General features: G+C 35.0%; 1 protein-coding gene across 1 annotated transcript in view; it reads left to right on the top strand.

Annotated features, from left to right (window-relative positions):
* Positions 1–16,951, top strand: part of LOC150095877 (uncharacterized) — a 710,412-nt gene that overhangs the window by 99,277 nt on the left and 594,184 nt on the right. Inside the window, exon 11 of the mRNA XM_090409554.1 lies at positions 8,993–9,172. Coding sequence (XP_090265680.1) covers positions 8,993–9,172 — 180 coding nt within the window. The remainder of the gene's footprint in view (positions 1–8,992; positions 9,173–16,951) is intronic.

Here is a 16,951-nt window from a genome sequence, read left to right as displayed (position 1 = left end):
AACTTCACTATACACATTAGTTCCCAATCATGTAGCATTTGGAAGTTCTTTTACTATATGTTGATCATGCTTAATTTCTTTCTGTCATTTATTGTTCAGTTTAAGAACTTTTGTTTTATTCATGTTTATTTAAAGTCAAATTTTTTCAGGTGTCTCTTATACAGTGTTCCAAATTTTGCTTGTATATCAAAGTTTTTGATTATATAAAAACTGTCATCTGCATAATCCAGATGTATATCATACATTTCAGGAATATTCTCTCCATTTTCAATAGATAATTTCCTCTAAATTCGAAAAGAGCAACTATATAAAATGCTATTATACATCAGTAACATGATGGTGATCTTGAATTAGTCCATTCTTAAACTAGTTTAAATTTCAGAAAGAGAAATGGTAACAGGTTGACTGGGAGTGTAAAATAGTGATTTTTCTAGTTTTCATAAAACTAACATTAAAACAAATGGAAAAGAGTGAATATTATTTATTCAAAGGCCATATATTTGATCTGAAAATTATAGTTCAATTTGGAAGTTGGCCATAAAGTAGAACTACTCAAGCAACAATGACCTGTTATTTTCAGGTTGAAATATATGAATTTGTATAAATATTATTCACTCCTTTCCTTGTGTTTTCATTTTATTTTTATTAAAAATTAGCACAAGTAGCTCTAAGACAATGACTTTCTAGATTATTTTTCAACTGCTCTGTCTACTGTGGACAAATCAAAGAGTGCTATAGATGTATAATATTCTTTCTCTCTCAGTTAAAACTCTGAATAGTTACTTCCTTTTTTCAAACTTTACAACCATGCAGTTGCATAAAACATTCTCTAGAGATTTTTGGACATAGAGAACTTGAATAAGAATGATTCTTTTAATTTGAGTAACTCTGAGAAACCATCATAAAGCCAAAAGAATTATTTTTTCTTAGTGTAATCTTTAAATTTCAGCTTCAAAACCTCATTTTCTTTAAAATCAATTTTTTCAATCAAAAAGTATCTGTAGCACTTCTCAGTTTTGTGATATATCTTTCAGCCAGATTTTTTATGTCTCTTCATTCTATTCTTTGAGAGAATTATCATTGCAAGGCATAGTGTATTTAGGAAAATTGTCTTTCATTAAATTATACACTTTCATTCTCAACCAGTATCAGTATCAATTATGTAATGTAAGGCTACACTATTTACCACATGACAATACGTTATTAGATTTGACTAAGTTCTTGGTAAATGTTAATCAGATTTAATTACATTAATACGTGCGTGCACACACACACACACACACACACACACACACACACACACACACACACACACACACACACACACACACACACACACACACACAATATATTCTTGAACATCAAAGATCATGTATATTAACATTCTTTGGGCATAAGTCTATCAGAGAACAAAAATCTGTTTTTGCAGTCCTGAAAAAGCATTGCATACTAATTATGTATTATGTACATGAATCATTATGAAAGTTTTTAGATAAAAAGAGAAGAAATAAAAACAAGAGGTTGGAGACAACGAAGAGCTGATGTAGCTGCTGATTTTTTCTTGGAGATGAGGAGATGCTATTATAAAAATAAAAATAACTGAAATCCTTCAAATTCTGAAGCTTTTCAGGACAAACTTCAGATTCCTGACCTAACTAACATGACAAATAACACACAAGAAATAAATTTTTGTAGGTTTTTTTGATTGGTGGATAAGAAAACTCAGGAAACTTATAAATATGACTTTTTTTTTTTTTTCTTAAGAAGAGCAAATTTTACTTTGATATCACTGTTTTTTTTAATAATAAGTATGCCATTTTGTCTGTGCTGTTTTCTCTATATGGTAGAATGAGCATCTTTACTGTTATAACTCTTGATCATCATTTATTACTTATTTTCTAATACCCATTTTACTACTTTGGCATTATATCCATTGTTAATCAAGATGTCATTGAAATATTCTAACACACGTATTGCTAGTGTCGCGAGTTAATGTAGTGGCAGATTTGAGCTGTGCTATAAAAAGTGTTAGTGTATAGTGTGGCTTTTTGTCACAAATTTTGTGTATTTTTTTCAGTTTGGATACAAATGTCCTTCAGTGGTGTTGTTGAAATTTTTTGTTTATATAGTGTTTTGCTACTTGTTTGTTGTACTGATGGATTACATTTGAATGGGTTTGGTGTTGGGCATTTAGAAAGGCTATTGTTTTCTGAGAAGGCAGAAGGCACAGAGTCAAGAAGTTAATGTAGTAAATGATCAGAGTCTATCTATGAAGCAGGATAGCACAAATTAACAGATTGTATGGCAAGAGGAAGATGGCATCCATAAAGAAACTTACATCAGGGGCACAGATGGCTTCTGTATGAGAGTCTGGCTCTGCTTTGGATTTTCCACAGTGGATGCATTGCGAAAACTGCTATATGTATGCACCAGAAAAATATGGAAGATCTGTGGACTGTTTGGGTAAACGAGAAGAAGGAAAGCATTAATGTATGCTTTCCTTCTTCTCGTTTACCCAAACGAAAAGTATCTGGATAGATTAGAGCGATTAAAAATGGGAACAAATGTCGGGACCTTAGTAGAAGAGCTTCAGCAGAAATTTGTGAAAATGAAAAGCGAAATGAAACATGTGGAAGATGATATTAAGCATTTAAAGGAGAGATTGGCTGATGATAAGGAGAAGGAGGAAGTTAATATTATGAAGAAGGAATCAAAGGATAGTCGTATATCAGAGTACGGGGACTCGATCATTAGAGGTGTGAGGTACTAATAAAGTGCACAAAACATTCTTTCCTGGTGGAACAATGAAGTAAATAACCGATGCATTGCAGAAAAGGAAATACTGGGTGTCAAAATTAGTAGTAGTTTTGGGCACAAATGACTGTTGGGGAGAAAAAGAATGTTCACAGAAACTTGAGGAAGTTGTTGCAGCAGGTAAAGAAGAATAGTGTTGTTGGGAAAGTCGTAGATGCGTTGTCCAGATATGATAACAGTGAATTGAGAAGAAGAGCAGATAATGAATAGTAAGATGGCTGAGTTGTGTGAGGCAAAGGGGGTTCAATTTGAAAATCTGTGGAGTGAATTTGAAGAGAAGTTGGAATGGTATAAAGCTTGAATGGGTTGGGGATTTAGAAAGGTTATTGTTTTCTGAGAAGGCACAGAGTCAAGAAGTTAATGTAGCAAAATGATCAGAGTCTACCTGTGAAGCAGGTTATCACAAATCAACAGATTGTACAGCAGGAGGAAGATGGATATGAGGTTGAAGATGTGGTTTGCAGCAGTACAAGATGATGGAATGCATAAAGGTGAGGATAAGACAGTAGGAATGGAAATCAGAGTCAGGATCAGGGAAACAGGAGTGGTCAGACCAGAGAGAGAGGCGTGATATAGCAGCTAGAATAGAGAATGTTGGTGCTGGTAGAATGACCTCAAACACACAGTGATTGTTATGTTTATACACAAATGTAAGGAGCATTCGAAACGAGAGAGCTGAGTTTGTTGCATTGATTGAGATGGTATGCCCAAAAATAATTGGAATAAGCAAAATGGTCTGAGGAAGATGTGATGTTGGGAATAGAACTAGAAGAATATATAATTTTCCAGAAAGATAGAAACGTAAAAGGAGGAGGAAGGGGGGAGTGCTGTTAATGATTGCAGAAGAATTGTGTCCACAAAGTGTGGAAGTTGATAGTGCATGCACAGATTTTGAATCCGTGTGGTACGAAGTTGAAATAAACAGGTTAGTATATCTGATAGGATCCTGTTATAGGCCAGGGAATGCAGAGAATACTGATTGTGAAATGTTTAGGTAAATTAGTAGGGCATGTTGAAAAGAATGATAGGATGATAGGAGGAGATAGTGGGAACGAGGAGAGTGAGTTTGTGGAATTTCTGAGAGATGAGTATCTTAAGCAGCATGCAATTGAAGCACCTAGAGACTTTAATGTTTTGGATTTGGTGATAACTTCACAAGATGTAGTTATTAATGAAGAGTTGACTGCTGCCGGTTGGTGAGAGTGATCATGAGGTACTTGTTTGGGAAGTGATGAAACAAGAAAAGATCACTGCCAACAATGGATATATGTGAAGTATAAAGCAGGTGATACTAGGAAGCTTTGTAGATGAGCTGAGTAGAAAAGATGTTGACAATACATGGAAACCCACAAAAGCAATGTATGACTGCATACTAAGGGCTAAGGAAGTAAATAGAGTAGGAGTAAAACAGATGAACGGTAAAATAACCATGCTGTACTGGAAAAGAAAATGTTATGAAGGAGGTATAAAGCAGTTGGTGGTGATCAGACCCATGAAGGGTATAAAGTGCAGGCTAGAAAGGCGATGAGCAATGCTAAAGCAAATAAAGGTGCAGTATGAGAGGCGATTGGCTGGTCAGGCCAAGGTTAACTCAAGGGAATTTTTCTGCTACACGGCAAGCAAGAGGAAGAATAATTATAGCAGATTAACACATGTGGATAGTCATGGCAGTAGACTAACAGCTGCAAAGGATATAGTGGAATTATTGAACAAGCACTTTATCAGCGTATATCAAACTGGTGTAAATGATTCGGTGGAATATATAGAAGAGAGGCAAGTATTAGGAGAATTCGAAGTGAAAGAGACAGAGGTGTATCAGATGTTGGTTGGGTTAGATGTGAATAAGGCTGTGGGAATGGATGACATATCGCCATGTATTCTTAAGGAATGTGCCTCATAGTTGGTTATGCCCTTGACCTGGTTATTTAATGAAAGTCTTGCAGTGGCTAAGGTTCCTAAGGAGTGGAAAGAGGGCAAAATAGTACCACTCTGCATGCATGATTCTAAGACAGAAGTCTCCAACTATAGGCCAGTCTGTATAACTGCGGTTGTGGTCAAGGTGTTGGAGAGGTTGGTAAGGAATACAATACATGATTGGTTGATGGACATAGCATTCTTTATGATGGTCAGCATGGATTTGTAAAGGATAGGTCCTGTTTTAGTAATTTACTTGCATTTTATGATAATGTGACAAGTGTGACAGTGATATTCTTAGACTGCAAAAGGGTTTGATAGATTACCATATGATAAGTTGGTGTACAAGCTGCAGAGAATGAGAATAGATAGTATATGGTCAGATGGATCAGAGATTGGCTCTCTGAACGATACCAGCAGGTTGTGTATGATGGAAAAGTATCTTAAAAAAGGAGGGTAATGAGTGGTACCCCCCCAGGATTCTGTTCTTGGGTCCCACTGCAGTTTAACTTGTTTGTAAATGATATATCACGTGGACTGACTGGGAATCTTGTTATTTGCTGATAATGCAAAGTTAGGAAGAATTATAAGCGCACTGTTGATGTTAATTCCCTTTAGGAAGATTTGAATAGGCTTTTTAGTTGGACAAAAGAGTGGGGTTGTAGTTTTAATACCAATAAGTGCAAGTATTTTAGAGTGCAGAAATATAAGATTGTGTACTATATCGATGGTGCCGTACTGCTGGAAGTGGATGAGATTAGAAATTTGGGAGTGATGGTTGACAGTAGACTGAAGTTTAGAGGGCATATTGCTAGTGTTGCAAAGGCTGCACATCGTAGTGCTGCTATCATAAGAAGTATTCTAACATGTAGGAATAAGGAAGTGGTTATGCCACTGTATAAGGCACTGGTCAGACCACACTTGGACTATTGTGCTCAGATCTGGTCACCTAGTTATCAATGTGATGTGGAGATTGGAGAGAGTTCAGAGATGAGTGACCAAGACAAATTGGGACTTTGGAATGCTGGCTGTGGAGAGAGAGAGGTTGAAGAAATGTGGATTGCAGAGTTTGGTTGACAGGTGGAAGAGTGGTCATATGATAGAGACATTTAAGTTAGTGAGAGGATTTTATAGAATTAATCCAGAGGGGATTATTAAATGAGTAGATGGTGAGAGGGGAAGAACCAGAGGTCATTGCAGCCAACATTGTGTTGAACCATCATTATGTGCAACTTCAAAGGAATCTGAATTAATCATTTGATTTCACTTTGAATGGTGTTAGTCTTTTGGTTTTCAAAAAATTCACTGAGAATATTCTTTCTATTTTCATTCCCATATATTCAAAAAATATTGCACATAATTGTGTATATGCATGCACGCACTTACACACAAAAAAAAACATAGGATATCCATTTTTGTAACTAGTAAACAAAATTTCATGCTGTGCACCCTTAATCTACTACTGTCTGGATTAGCAGGCCTTGCTTTATGTGTAATTGAATTATATGTCTTTATTCCATCACTGTTCTTCATCATCAAGAGCTTCACAAAAGTGTGTGAACCTTTCAAAGTCAATCCAGTATAAACCAGACTGGTTCTCAGAGATGAGAAGTCATCATAATATACCAATGAATCATTTTGCTCCATAAATACGAGGGTGGGCCGAAGATTTCTCGGCCTCGAGCATAAATAGCAACACAATCGGCAAGATTTTTTTTTTCTAAGTTGGTACATCTATCATAAGCATCCATGTGATTTTGCAAGTTATTCTATCAAGTAGTTTGTTTTATACAGCTGACTGAAGCAAAAGTGTTGTCTGTATTCCTTGAAATGGATAAAATTGAGTATCATGTGGCTATAAAATTCTCTGTAAAAGGAGATTTAATGGCAAAAGAAATTCATTTCAAGTTCATAAAAGTTTATGAGCACTCTTCTTCTTCATTTTCGACAATTAAGAAATGAGCTGCCGAGTTTAAACATGGCCATACCAGCCTTGAAGATGATCCATGTGACGGACGTCCAAAAAGTGTAACAACACCAGAAATCATTGATCAAGTGCACGATATGGTATTGGATGATCAGTGAGTCAAATTGCGTGAAATTGCTGAGACTATAAGCATTTCAAAAGAACGTGTAGGATATATTTTGCATGAAGAATTACAAATGAAAAAGCTTTGTGCAAGAAGGGTGCCTTGCTTGTTCACAGCAGATCAAAAATGCACTCGCATGAAAATCTCTGAACAGTGCTTGGAGCATTTTAACAAGAATAAAACTGATTTTGTGCATCAATTTATTACAATGGATGAGACTTGGATTCACCATTACCCACCAGAATCCAAACATCAGTCAAAACAGTGGACAAAAGCCTGTTGTTCAGTGTAAAAGAAGAAAAAGTCTATTCCATCAGCAGGAAAGGTTATAACATCGGTGTTTTGGGATTCTAAAGGCATTTTGTTTATTAATTATCTTGAAAAGGGTAAAACAATAACTGGGGAGTATTATTCTGATCATTTAACCAGACTAGACAAAAAAATTCATGAGAAGAAAAAAATTATTTTTCATCAGGACAGTGCAGCTGCTCACAAAAGTGTTTTGGCAATGGGAAAATTAAGGGATATGTACTATGAATTGTTGGAACATCCACCCTGTTCCCCAGATTTGGCTCCCTCTGACTTCTGTCTATTCCCAAAACTAAAACTCTTCCTCACTGGTCAGCATTTTTCTTTGAATCAAGAGGTGATTGTAGAAGGGTATTTTGCAGATCTTACTGAGAACCACTACAGGGACGGGATAATGGTGCTGGAGCATCCCTAGAATAAATGTATTAGTCTTAAGGGAGATTATGTTGAAAAATAAAAATAATTTTGAAATTATAAATTCGTTTTTTCATTGTTAGGCCAAGAACTTTTCAGACCACCCTCGTATGTGTCTTTCATTGATTGGTTAAATACATTGATACACATTACAGTTTACATAGTGTTTCTTTTGTGAGAAAACTTTTTTTCCCTTCTCCACCAAAGTTCATTAGTTCATTCGTTTTTAATAAAATTACTTCTTGATCATCCAGTTTTTAATTTCTAAATAACTGAAAAATATTGAAAGCCAAACGACTATTTTTCTGGCATCCTTAATAATAATTAAGGGGATACAAATCCCTTGTTGTTCAACTGCCAGTAAGAAAACTCTAAGATTGAGAACTACGAATCTATGAGTTTCATATATACTGAAAAACTATCGGCGAATCCAAGTGTAAATGATCACTTGGTAGTATAACACCAAGGTGACTCGAAGAAAAGGTGGAGCAAGCTCCCTCACTATCCTTGATATTTTCTTATAATGTAAAAACACAGCCCCTAGGGCATGTAATACTGTAATTACATTACGAGGAAAGGTCACTACCCAGACCGGTTTCAACCTTTTTTGAGGTCTCATCAGTGAGTAGGTAGTGAGCCAAAATAGCCATTTGGCTTTCAATTTATCTTATAATATACAAACACACCTTTATGGCATTCGCATAGTAAAGGTATGTAAGTTCTTTTCACTTAAACCTTGTTATCTTCCTCTATGGTCTCATCAGTGAGTAGGTCTACCTACTCACTGATGAGACCTCAAAAAAAGTTTAAAACCGGTCTGGGTAGTGACCTCTCCTCATAATGTAATTACAGTATTACATCCCCTAGCGGCTGTGTTTTTACATTATGAGAAAATATCAAGGATAGTGAGGGATCTTGCTCCACCTTTGCTTCGAGTTGCCTTGGTGTTGTACTACCAAGTGGTCATTTGCACTTGGATTCGCCAATAGTTTTTCGGTATATATGAAACTCATAGATTCGTAGTTCTCGATCTTAGAGTTTTGCTTACTGGCAGTTAAACAACAAGGGATTTGTATCCCCTTAATTATTAACTGAAAAATATGTTTCTGAGGTGATCCTTGTATCATGTATCATCACACGTTGCACACAGTCAAAATGATTTCTCATGAATTTCTCATAAAAGCTCTCTCACAAAATGATCTTTGTTTCTTGGTTTGATGTAATGGCTTTTTTTGTTAGTGCAACTTTCTCTGAGAATGCTAAACAGCTATTGGAATATAAGCAATATAAAATATATTTAATTTCTTCATATGTGTTGTTTCTTACAGTAATAATAATTTTTATAGTTATGGTTTCCTAACATAGTTTCCTTTTTTGTTTCTTAACAAAAATTAGTTGTTTATAGAGTATGTAGGAGTATTTTTTCATTCATTGTTTTATATTGGTTACAGATTGCCCTCGATTATCTGTGGGAAAAGGAGCATTTGCTTCAAGTCGTGAGACAACTTTTGGTGCCAAAGTTGTCTATTCATGTCCTGTAGGTCAAGAATTTAGTAGTGGAGAAAATCAAATTGAAACTGAATGTAGACAAGGAGGACAATGGAGTGTGATGCATATCCCAGGATGTCAGGGTGAATAAATATATTGTTGTTTTGCTTTAGTTTTTTCTTTTGGTAATTAATTAAACATATAAAAATTAATTATATTATACAACTGTTACTTAAGTGAACTTTTCAATAATACAGTCCAAGAAATAATGAGTGCCTGCATGCGACTTTTTCAAAATTTGCTAGATATCCATCCTTTATTAATGTGCTAACCATTAACTCATGGTTAATGGTTAGCACATTATTAAATTTTATAAGTCACTCATATTATAAGTCACTCCCATTTCTTATATTCCAGCACTGGACTTTATACAGAAAATCTTTAGTCATAATATTCTTAACATATAAGGCTTGCCAAGATTGTCTATGACTTTGATACAAATCAATCTGCTAGATATGATAAAATAAAAATTACCATATTTTTAAAGATGATTCAGATACAAAAGAGATTTACTTTGCATTTCAGTCTTTGACCATTTTGAACTTTTTTTTAGTGGTTTGAGATGTATTTTCTGATAGATGGCTGCAGATATACAAGCTTGGCCTGAGCATTACTATAGAGCCTGCAAACTTTGTTAAGGCAAGACTGTTTTGCTATGGTTAAAATTAAGAACAAATTAAGATGAATATCCCTAGTTGCAAGAGATGTATGCAAAAGGAGAAAGAAAAAGTGAAATTTTAATTCAGATTGGTTTAGACATGAAGTGGAAAATTGGAATTGATTATGACTGAGGAGAAGCCTACACCATTGTTGCATTATTGTTCAAGGAATACAACCAGAAGGACTTCGTTCAGTGCAATATCTGTGAAATTTTTGGATCAAATATGCGTGAAAATGTTTGTGATGGTGTAGCAAGAGATAGGATTGAGAGAGAGAGAGAGACAGTAAAAGTTACTGAGAGAAAGAGAGAGTAAAAGTGACAATCAAATTGTCAGACATAACAGAGAATACATATGAAAATGTGTGATGGTGTAGCAGGAGATAGAATTGAGAGAGAGAGTATAAAAGTGACACTATTGAGAGAGAGAGAGAGTAAAAGTGACATTATTGAGAGAGTGTGTGTGTGTAAAAGTGACACTATTGAGAGAGAGAGAGAGAGAATAAAAGTGACATTATTGAGAGAGAGAGAGAGAGTGTGTGTAAAAGTGACACTATTGAGAGAGAGAGTAAAAGTGATGCTGTTAAGAGAGAGAGAGAGAGAGAGAGTAAAAGTGACATTATTGAGAGAGAGAGAGAGAGAGTATGTGTAAAAGTGACACTATTGAGAGAGAGAGAGTAAAAGTGATGCTGTTAAGAGAGAGAGAGAGAGAGTAAAAGTGACATTATTGAGAGAGAGACAGAGAGATAGTAAAAGTGACACTCTTGAGAGAGAGAATAATGATATATGTGAAGAATAGAGTTGGCTCTAATGAGAGAAATAGCTCAGTTGTACAGAGTGCTACACAGAATGAAGCATGAGCTAGGGTAAATGAAGAAACTCTGGTGAGTGGTTCAGTTGAGAACAGAAAGAAAGAAGCATGAGAGAAAAGAAAGAAATGCTTGACTAAGAGAGAAACAAAAATTAAGGAGGGAGTTGTGTATGGTGGGTCTGTTATATGAGATGTGCTTGATGAGAGAGAGTGATGAAATCCTGCTTCCCACGTGTCAAGATTAAGGTGCATCTCAGGAGTCATGGTCAAGGTATTGGAGAAGTTTGTTAAGAGCAAAATACAGGAATGGATACTATATGAGAGGCATTGTGGTTTTGTGAAGGGTAGATCATTCCTCAGTAACTTACTCACCTTTTATAATACAGTGACAGCTGAGTTGGATAAAGGTAGTGGGTTTACAGTAATACTGTTGGACTTATGGAATACTGCATGAAATTCTAATCATTAAATTTAAACACATAGGGATGGATATAATGTTGGTGAAATGGAGAAGCGAGTGGTTGATGGAGAGATACCAGAAGTACTTTATTCAGGAGTAGATTCAAGCAAAATTGGGTAAAGCAATAGTCAATTCCAGTGGAAGTCGATTCCAGTAGAAGGCCTGTAACTAGTGGTGTGCACAGTGCTCTGTTCTTAGGCCACTGTTTAATTTGTACATTGACAATATATAGGAAATAATCTGAGCAGCACTATTCAATTGTTTGTCAATAAAGCAAAATTAGGAAAGCAATAGTCAAAAAACATGATGTTAATATTTTGTAGGATGATTTAAATAGACTTATTATGCATAGGTTGCAGGCTAAACATACCTTGCATTGCTGTTGTTAAAAACAAAGATGAAGTTCTAAGTGAAGTGAAAATGCTACAACAGTTAATACTACAATTCTCAGTAAATGTGCAATCTTATTACCTACATGGAAAAATTTTTTAATGGGGTAGATTGATGACCAAACTGGTTGGTGGGTTTCGTTTAGCTAAAAATTATTCAGCATTTTTTGTTTACATATCTGATGTAAATAAATGCTTAATTTACAGTGTCTATGCACATATATGACTTGTTAAAAATTTTATTAAATCACTACATGCATCCAGAACATCATCATCATCAAATTCCTGATATATATACCCTCAAAGGGTGTGCAGGATATGATATACTACATGAAGAATTTACATCATTACTAACTTCTTATCTACAATTTTCCTCCAAATCAGTCTGTTAAATGTCAAGACTCCAATATTAGTAGGTCTTATATTTCTGTCTTCTAAGGCACTTTTTACTGTATCAATCCACCAATATCTTGGTCTTCATCTGGGTCTTTTTCCTGCCAATCTGGCAGAGAACACTTGTTTTGTTAATCTTTCCTCTCCCATTCTGCTTAAGAGACCATACCACCTGAGATTAGCTTTGCTAATGCATTGCTGGATGCTGACAATATCAAGTTCATTCCTAATATCCTCGCTTTTAATATGATACTGCCATTGATGCCATCTGTTCATGCCCCTAATCTTTCTCAGGACTCTCATATCTGCGGTCTCTATTCTTTGGTCAAGTGTTTTACTTCTGACCCAGCTCTCAGATCCATAAGTTAAAATTGGTTTGAACACTGTCTTGTATACAGCTAATTTAGTGTTTTGACTAATTTCTCTCTTATTCCATATAAATTTATTCAGTTGACTTCCTACCATACCAGCTTTGTTGATTCTGTGGTCTATTTCCATATTTAATTTACCATCTTCAGTAAAAATCGTGCCTAAGTAGCTGAAATGTTTTACTTGTTCTAGAAGTTCTCCATTCACAATGCAGTTGATATTTTCAATGTTTCTGCCTATTTTCATTGTCTTTGTTTTTTAATGCTAACCTTCATACCATATCTATTACAACAGTTATTCAATTTAGTCATTGAATCTTGCAGACTTGTAGCGGATTTATTTAGAAGTATAACATCATCCGCATAAAGCAAAGAGCTGAGATTAACACCTGAAATTTTGATATCAGGTTTAATACCACTCTCCTTCATAATGTGATCCATATAGATAATGAATATCAGAGGGAGATACTGTACAGCAATCCCTCGATTAGTGCGCCTAATGCGTTCTTTAAAACAGGCACATTCATTGAAAATGCACTAATTGAATATAATAACCTATGGGAAAATGTATAATTCGTTCCTCAGATTTCTTTTTTGACCCTTAATTTTTTTATAAAAGAATTAAAGTATGTCTCAGGGTCTAGTTAAAGGAAAACCATGAAGCTGAAAGACAATGAAACATATTCAGAATATAAATTTATTATTCTACTTATTAACAAAGAATTAAGCTAACGTAGTTTTTGGTGGGCATTTTGTTTCTTTTTTTCATACAACCGACGCCTTATTGCCTCTTCTACTCTTCTGCTAAATTTACTGCTTCTCTCTTCATCAGGGTCAGCCTCTAAGCATTGCTGCTTAAAAACTTCGATTGTATGAAAAATATTTTCAAATTGTTTCTGTGAAATCTCTTTTGCCTGACTATCATTGGTTAAATTTTATTCATATTCTTCGGAATCTTCCCGCTGTGCATCTAAATTTAGCAGGTCGGAGTCACTCAATTTTTCAGAATGAGATTTAATTAACTCTTGGACGTTATCATTGAAGGGGAGAAAGAAATGAAGGATGTATGAATTGGTCGCCAACACACGAAATCATGTCCTTTATAGATAAATTTTCCCAACTGTTATATAAGCGTAATTGTTACCACTTTAAAAACTACAATGATCATAAAAGAGAAGTTAATTTTCCGACATGTAATAATAAACAACTCATCCCAGAAGACAGATTGATTACCCCTATTATTGGAATGGATTCTCCTTTTTGTGACATGCGCAGAAGTGTCGAAGGATTTTGAATCTATGGGCATACTATAGCAGACGACATAAAGTTTGGCAGTAAAAATTTGGAACATAGTATACATAGTGTACATGGAAGTAGTGTAGTATACCATTAAAAATAACTTTGTAGAATGTTTCAAATCGGTAACTAAATTTCATTCTGGTGAGTGATTTTTTAAAATAGTTAGCCATAAAAATGTGTAGGTAGAAAATTTTTAAGATGTGTAACATTTATTTTTAAGATGCATATAGGTGCACTAATCGAATTTTAGAGGCACACTAATCGAATTTGGGTATCGAAAAAAAAAAAAAAAACGACGCACTAATCGGGGGCGCATTAATCGAGGGATTACTGTATATCCTTGTCTGACACCAGATTTAACATTAAACCAACTTCTTGTACTTCCTTCAATTCTAACTGCTGACTTACAACTCAAATAAAGACTAAGTATTGTTTGATATAATGCCCCATTAACACCATATAACTGTAGCATTTGGAATAGCTTCTCTCTTGGCACCTTTTCATATGCCTTTTCCACATCTACAAAACTTAAATACGGATCTCTGAACTATGCAATGCAGCCACTGCACATTTTCTGGTATGCTCAAAACGTGTAAATGAGCAGTGTTACAATGAGATAAAAATAAATAAATAAATACAGGCAGTCCTCGGTTTACGATGGTTCAATTTACAGCAATTCACGATAATGCCGGATGCCTGCGCTTGCTTTCTTACTGTAGTGTGGTCTGACTGAGAAACGACGCTTGCAGGCACTACAGTGTTTGAGTGTTTACCGAGCTACTATGACGTATATGTATCAAACCTAGTTTTACTGTTGAATCTACCTAATTGTTCTATTTAATTATTTTTTTTTACATATATACATACATATTTAAATTGATAAAGTACGTAATTACATACCATGTCTGATAAAAGAAGTGCAAAAAAGTTAGCAGAACTTGGTGTTAAGAAGGCACGGAAATTAATCACATTTGAAAAGAAGATGGAGGTGATTCGAAGAATGGAAGATGGGCAGACACATGCTAATGTCTGTAGAAGTATGAACTTACCTCCATCGACTGTTACTACAATTATGAAATATGCAGATAGAATAAAACAGTCTGTGCAACAATCTACGGCAGTACTAAATGCAAAACATGCAAGTTATAGCAGGGGTAAACTTCATGAAAAAATGGAAAAATTATTATCATTATGGGTGGATGACTTGAATCAGAAAAACATCCCTCTGATGCAGGTTGTTATAACTGAGAAAGCAAAAACAATTTTTGAGGATCTTAAAAACACAGATGGAGGCAAAGAAACATTTTTAAGAAGCAAAGGTTGGTTCATGAGATTTAAGTCTCAAAGTAAGTGCCATAGTGTCAAATTATGTGGTGAGGTGACAAGCGCAGATGTTGCAGCAGCAGCTGCTTTTCCTAAAGAATTTCAAGACTGTGTAGAACAAGGAAGTTATCCTCCTGATCTCATTTTTAATGTTTATGGGACTGGACTCTATGGAAAAAATTGACATCATGCAACTTCATTTCCTGTGAAGAACATTCTGCTCCAGGTTTTAAAGCTGCAAAAGATAGATTTACGCTTTTGTTGGGTACAAATGTCTCCAGAACTTTGAAGCTTAAACGAATGTTGGTGTACCATTCACAGACACCACGTGCCTCCAAGAGTCTAAAAGCCATGCTGCCAGTCTATTAGAAATGGAACAAGAAAGCTTGTGTTACACAAGACGTTTTTATACATTGGTACACAAATTATTTTTGTCCTACCGTGCTTTGCTTTTGTAAAGAAAATGATTTGCCAGCCAAGGCATTGCTTCTCTTGGATAATGCCCCTGGACATCTTCAAAACCTTGCTGAAGTAGAAACACCATTGGATGTCAAAGTTGTTTACATGCGTCCAAACACGACATCGCAAAATTAATGCCCTTCGATATTTTGAAGGGCATTAAAAACATCAAGGCAGCTTGGAATGAAGTGTCAGCAAAGTGTTTAAAAGGAGCATGATGAAAACTTCTTCCAGCATTTATGCACGACTTTGAGGAATTAGAGCAAAAGGAGAATGTTATTGAAGACGTTACCCAGCTTACGTGAGAAGTGGTATTGGACGATATGACAGCTGAAGATGTGACAGAAGTCTTAGCGAGCCATGATAAACTGCTTCTGGATACAGCAATATGCGGCCTTCTCTCTCTCTCTCTGGCAATAATTCAGTAATTTTGTGGCCTTCTCTCTCTCTCTCTCTCTCTCTCTCTCTCTCTCTGGCAATAATTCAGTAATTCTGTGGCCTTCTCTCTCTCTCTCTCTCTCTCTCTCTCTGGCAATAATTCAGTAATTCTGTGGCCTTCTTCAGGCTTTCCAATAATTCTTTCCTATGTGAAATCATCTAGTAATGTCTTGAGGTATTACAGGACATATCCAAGTTTGCAACTTTATTCCTTCACAAAAAAGAGCTTCATTCAAACACAATTTGCTTAGTACAGCCTTTTGTCTTTTATCCTATTGAGTGCTACCACATGACCTCCTTTGCACATGATTCAAAACTTTGAATGTGTACTCACTTTCTATTCAAAATCATCAGTTATACAAATTGCCACAACTGATTCTTCAGAAATAGTGTTCGTCCTTTGGTTTTGGACACTGGTGTAGTTTGGCTCTAAACTTTCCAAATCAACTTATCTTCTTCTTCTTCTTTCATTCCATATACCTCTCTTTGTAGTAGTTTTTCTCATACTGCTTTTCCCAATAATTATAACTCTCAGCTCTTCAAGCAACTTATCAACTAATTCCTTTCTTCTTACTAACTAACCACTTGCTTACACATGGCACTGTTGTGTCATAGATCCTGCAAGTTCTCATGTTTGAAGCTGATGCAAAAAAAATAAATAAATAAATAAATAAAATAAATAAATAAATAAAATATATATATGTACCATGTCATGTGACTACTGATATAAGTAAATCAGGTTTACATAAAGATTATAAATATTAAGATTCTGTGAGATGAAAATTTAATTTAAATAACATCCATATGGTGAAACATTTTGGAACATTCTGGAAAAATTACTATGCTTTATAGTCTGTACATACTTATTACTAGAAGTATAATGATCATCACATAAATGTAGAATATTGAATGTCGGTAATGTTTTCAAATGTCTTTTCCACAATCTCACTGAAGGCTACACCCATATGAAAGCACAGAGTGACAGGCATTATATTTTCCTTACATCTTTTTTTTTTAACCTCAAAATCACTTGTTTGTTTTATTCTGTATATCTTTTCTAGCAGTTTCTAGTTGTTTTTCTCAAAGCCTTTCTGCACATTCTTTTGTTCTTCTATTCTTATTAGCTGAGCATTATTTATCAACAGTACAGAACTATGCAGAATATCTGGTGCAGTAAAGTGAAACACTATTCAGTATCATGCTGTGCGTTGATAAACTGTATTTAGTTTATAACAATGCAAGAATAAAAATTCTGTCACTGTAG

Source organism: Typopeltis vanoorti, chromosome 19 (assembly GCF_054136105.1).
Source record: "Typopeltis vanoorti isolate ZY-2024b chromosome 19, IOZ_Tvanoo_1.0, whole genome shotgun sequence".
NCBI classification, from domain to species: domain Eukaryota; kingdom Metazoa; phylum Arthropoda; class Arachnida; order Uropygi; family Thelyphonidae; genus Typopeltis; species Typopeltis vanoorti.
Note: the sequence above shows the minus strand (reverse complement) of the source record. Positions and strands in the feature narration are given on the sequence as shown.